Source organism: Elephantulus edwardii, unplaced genomic scaffold (assembly GCF_000299155.1).
Source record: "Elephantulus edwardii isolate Elephantulus edwardi_28Jun2011 unplaced genomic scaffold, EleEdw1.0 scaffold00437, whole genome shotgun sequence".
Lineage (NCBI taxonomy): Eukaryota > Metazoa > Chordata > Mammalia > Macroscelidea > Macroscelididae > Elephantulus > Elephantulus edwardii.
Genome location: NW_006400187.1, coordinates 401,840 through 407,354, shown reverse-complemented (window position 1 = coordinate 407,354; position 5,515 = coordinate 401,840). Strand labels below are relative to the sequence as shown.

General features: G+C 40.5%; 1 protein-coding gene across 1 annotated transcript in view; it reads left to right on the top strand.

The window, feature by feature from the left end:
- The first annotated feature begins 2,692 nt into the window (after positions 1–2,692).
- The window catches only part of SPAG17 (sperm associated antigen 17), a 395,169-nt gene continuing 392,346 nt past the window's right edge, over positions 2,693–5,515 (top strand). The window contains exon 1 of the mRNA XM_006902657.1: positions 2,693–2,782. Within this exon, the coding sequence (XP_006902719.1) occupies positions 2,693–2,782 (90 nt within the window). The remainder of the gene's footprint in view (positions 2,783–5,515) is intronic.

Here is a 5,515-nt window from a genome sequence, read left to right as displayed (position 1 = left end):
GAAGACCCTCAAAGAGATGGACTGACACAGTAACTCCAACAATAGGAACACATTTAAGCATCCCCTAATACACACATACACATGCACACACCAAACCCATTACCTTTGAGTCAGTTCCAATCTATTTGTGACCCTCCAAGGCTATAAATTTTTATGGAGGGGCTGCCCAGCTACATGGTCCATTAGAACATCAACATTTTAGTCATTAGAATAATCACTAGGGTGCCAGTGTGCATACACACTTATGTAAATATAAGTTTAGCCCCCAAAGGGACATTACCTCTTTTTTTCAGGACCAAAACAATAGAGCATAGTAGTATGCATGTAAGTATATTTGATTTAGGATTCGGATTAATTCTGAATCCTAATGCTGGAACCACGGATTATGTGGTATGGTATTTAAAGGCAGGCTGTTGTGAGAATAAAATATCTGAGCACAGCATTAGTCAATACTTCAGAAATGAAACCTGGTAGCCTAGTGGTTGAGCAATTACACTACAAACCGAAAGTCAAATGGTTCTAATCCACCAGCTTTTCTGAGAAATAAAAATGATCAACCCTCTCCCTTGATATTTACAGTTTAGGAAAAACTACTAGAAGATCAGCTATGAGTAGGTTTTGACTTGATGACAATGAGGTACTATTATTTTTTGTATAAAGTTTTTTTTTCCTTTGGAAATGACAGTGGCTTATATTACTATTATTAGTAGTAGTAGTGTTATCATTGCACTACTCAGTATGGACTGAGGCTCAATGCCAAGAAGACAAAGATTCTAACCACTGGACCAATTGGCAGCATTCAGAATGGATGGTGAATAGATTGAGACTGTTCACAGCTTTAGTTTGCTTGACTCCACAGTCAACACTCTTGGCAACAGCAACCAGGAAATTAAAAGACGTATTGTGATGGGAAAGTCTGCTGTTAGGGACCTCTCCAAAGTACTGAAGAGCAATGGTGTCTCTCTGGAGACTAAGGTGCGTCTGATAAGGCTATGATCTTTGCAATCACCTTGTTGTGCGTCAGAGAGTTGGACAATGACTAAGGAGGATAGAAGGAGAATTGACAACTTTGAGCTTTGGTGTTGGAGAAGAGTATTGAGGATACCATGGACTGCTAAGAGAACAAACAGGTTCATCCTGGAGAGGGTTAAACCTGGCGGATCCTTGGAGGCAAGATTTCTGTGGCTTTGTCTGACATACTTTAGACATGTTGTAAGCAGGGACCAATCCTTGGAGAGGGACATCATGCTTGAGAGGGTGGAGGGACACTGCAGGAGGGGAAGACCCTCTTTGAGGTGGATTGATTCAGTGACTGGGGTAATCGGGATGGGTGTGTTGGAGACAGTGCGATTAGCACAGGACAGAGTTTAGGGCCGTTGTACAAGTGACTCGATGGCACATAACAACAACAGTGCTATCATATCATTGGAAATTCTTTCTGAAAATTCTATTTCATAAACTGATGAAAACAGTGTGGAGAAAAGTTAGAAAGAAAAGATCTACTTACCAGCGAAAGTGTATTTAAAGAAACTGGAACTGTTTAGGCAGATTAGACCATTTAGAAATGCAATACTCACATTTACAAATTAAGTAAAGGATCATGTATGTGGTAATGTGATTGGCTTTGTTCAGCAAAGTCCTGGGAGAAAGAACTAAGAACAGAATCAGAGGAAGTCAGAGGAGACACAATTTGGCTTCATATAAGAAAACATTTGGAGCAGATTAGAGCAATTGGAAGAAGTCGCCGGCTGCATCCTGAGGAATTAGTGTTGTAATTCAGATTATTCAGATGGAGCAAGGGGGAAAAAAACCCCAAAAACACTTTTTGATGCCATGGGAAGAGTTCCAGGGATTATTTGTCTTATACTTCCTACAGGGGAGCTCTGATGACCTAGTAATAAGAAATTGAGCTGCCAGCCCAAAGGCACATGGTTTGAATCTGCCCACTGCTCCACTGGAGAAAGGCAATAGCCTGTGCAATTAGCTGCCTCTAAAAACCCACTGGAGGGTCAGCTATGAGTCGAACTCATCGCAGTGATATGCAACAACATAGTGCTAACCTAAAGGTCAGTCAGTGTTTTGAATCCACCAACTGCACTAGGGAAGAAAGATAGGCAGTCTCCTCCCCTAAAGAGGGTCTTTAGACAATGCTTTGGATTAGAGAGAGCAGCAAGAAAAAGCGTAAGATAGAAGCAATCTATTATCTGCCTTTGAGTGAGAATCGACCCCAAAAAAGTTCACCCTCCAGTGAATTTTCAGAGACAGTAAAGTTTATCCCACGGAGCAGCAGATGGATTTGAACCACGTGACTTTGGGTTGGCTACGCAGCTTCTTGTCACTAAACCACCAGAACTTCCTACATTAGAGGAAAGTGAGGATGGGGGTAGGAAGTGGAAAGTTATCTCATCAACAAATTCGAGGCCAGCCTAGTCCTATATTCTTGCACAGCTCTGCAGCCAGAAAATCTTCACAAAAAACCAGGGGAACTGGGAGTCTGGCGGAACCAGCAAAGACCACAGAAACACTGTTGCTATGACAGCAGAAGCGGTTGACTGGATGAGTCAGCTGGGTTTGGGGGAGGGGAAATCCACCTCTTCCAGGAACAGCAAGTGGTTTCAGTTACTATGACAGCAGGGACGCTTAGGCTAGGCTAGAGTACAGTTGAGAGGCCAGTACTCCTCCAGTCCTTTGCATGGCACCCAAGAAAGATAAAGGAGGGACGGTGACCACCGACAACTCTAAGACCTGGGAGCCGGCACTCATTGCTGAACACTTAAATCAGGTGAGCCTCAGTCCTTTAAGTCCTTTTTGCCACAGCAGTGCCAGGAGCCAGGCAAGACAGACAGACACACACACACACACACACACACACACACACACACACACACACTCACACACAGAACCTGTGTTGACACCCAGGCTGCCTTCAGAAAACTCCGTGTCCTGGCACTTGGTACCACTCATCCAAGACTGATCATCAGCTCAGAAAACCCACGATACCCAAGGACTTGAAAAACGGTCAAGAGAAGAGTGTACTGGGCAATCAGTGTGATTTTCAGAGTCATGTGAGGTATGATGGAGGAGGAGAGGCAGTGACGCTGACACCGGAAGATCCTCTTCAGAGAAATACAGATTTCACTTCACAATTGTACTGAAAGTTGTTTAATGAAATATTCCTTCCTCTTGTTACTGAAGGACGGGACTTTTGTTGATTCATCTATTAATGCCGAGTGAAAATCTGTTCAGAATGCCTAGGATAACAATGTATTAAATGAGTCCTTGGCATATTGGAAGGAATAACTTTTGCCACTGAAACAAAGTTCCTGTATATTGAAGGAAGGTGTAGGAGACCAGAACAACCAGGAGTTGACTGCCCCACTCATTCATAAATTACCGTGAAGGCACCAGGCAATCTCCCACCTACTTGCTATGACTTTAGATTGCTAAAACCAAGTAAGCCCCACCGCTTATGTCCACCTTACAAGTAGGCCCCACCCCTTATGTCCACCTTAAGAGTAGGCCCCACCCCTTACATCCTGGGTAACTTGCAGGTCTTGTCACATACAGGTGGAGATCCACTTGACACTCAGCTATTTCTTCGGCCAACATAATGGTTTAGAAAGAGGAAGATTGCTTCCAGTAATTACTGTCTGTCATAATAGACCTCAGGCACTGGAAAAAGTATTTCATTTTGTTATACTTGAGAATTTATATTTTAAAGCAAATGAATCCAAAGTTTTGGGCTCCCTTCATGAGAAACTTGACTGATCTGTCCTTTGTTTCTATTGTAATTGATCTTTTCTCTAGGAACAGGAATTCTGCTTGATAATGAAATTAGTCCTGATGAAGAATGTAATGAAAATAGTTAGCATCAACAGATACTGACATGATATCATAGAATTGTTAACTATTTCTATAATTTTAGGAGTGAAAGATGCCAGTTTAGTAAACTCTTGTTTTATTCTCAAAGATATTTTTTCAAAGCACTTTGTAAAAGCACTCTCTCTTTTGTTTTTATAACTCAGCATTAGCCAAAATATATTTTTCCCCCTCACCATTTTCTTTGAGATTGTGTAGGCGAAGTTTGGGCTTGGAGTGAATGTTTCTGCTTGAATTATAAACTGCTGAACAACGGAGTTTGATGGAGGTGCTGACACTGCATTAGCTTTAGTGCTGCAAATATGAAGCTATAATTTTCCTAGCTGAATGGAAAACCTAAAGACACTATTTTTCCTATGGCTTGCAAACCTGAAATAATATTAAACTTTCTCAGTCCTACTCAAACAATATAATTTCAATAACTCTTACGTATTAATAGAAGGCATTTGAACTCAAAGTAATATGGAGGTTGGGCTATAAAGAGTGACCTCAATTTTCTTTGGTTTGTTGGAATACATGTTTTCTTACTGAGAGGTGGGACAACTGCCTCTATCTCCTCCCGTATTTTTTGCTCAGCTTGGTTTCCTGTCTGATTCAAGGAGAAAATTACCAGATTAACCTTTCAGCCCAGTGCTCAGAGGTAGGCCCTGACTGCCAATATAATAGACTGAACTTGAGCTAAAAATAAATATAGATGTGTGTTTTGTTCATAGTTGTTCTGAGGGAGGGGGAATCAATTATTTTCATGCCCAGAAAGTTTACTTCTACAGTTGTCATTCAGGTATAGAATTGTACTTTAGTGCATGTAGTTGGTTTGAATGTGTGTTGTACAGGTGGGAGAAAGGAAGTCATTCATCCTAGCTTTCTATTAGCCCGTTATTAGAACTGACTGAAGAATCTAATAGTTCACATTGAATTACACTAGATTTTAAGGAGAATAATAAGTTCACAATTTTAGTGAATTTGACTCATAACATTATATCACAATTTTGAACTATCTGTTCAAGCCGAAATAATTGTCACTTATTGTACTGTATTGACTGCTTCTGTTATTGTCCTTGAGTCAGCTCTGACTCGTAGCTGACCGCCCAGCAGGTTTTCAGAGGCTTAAAAACCCCATGGGAGGAGATAGCTTGCCTTTTTTTGCCTCGGAATACCTAGTGGATTCTGTCTTCGGATTGGCGGCACAACTCCCTACCATTTAGGCCAACAGAATTCCCTTAGTGTATTTTCGGTGGTTGTAAGATTATAACAAGTGGTATAAAATAATCTATTACTAAACAATAAATTATTAGATAGAGACTAAAGTAAAGAAGATGGACATGGGCCAGGGTAGTAAAAAAAAATGTGTTTGAAAGACTTCTCTTTAGCTTTGCTCTAATTAATGAGAAAATTTGAACAGCTAGAAGGAACATGACTATAGGCAAAGAAAATCAATATTTACTTTTAATAGGTCCAGGGCACTTAAACTGAAAGCCTGCAGGGTAAGTTAGACCAGTTTGGGGTGTATGTTGCCTCTCAATTAATTCTGTCAATAAAATTACCATTTTTTTTTACATTGCTATTTCTGTATGAAAATATTTAGCTCCTTCATATGTGAAATTCCATGCTTTGAATTAAATAGATGTTTAGTTAT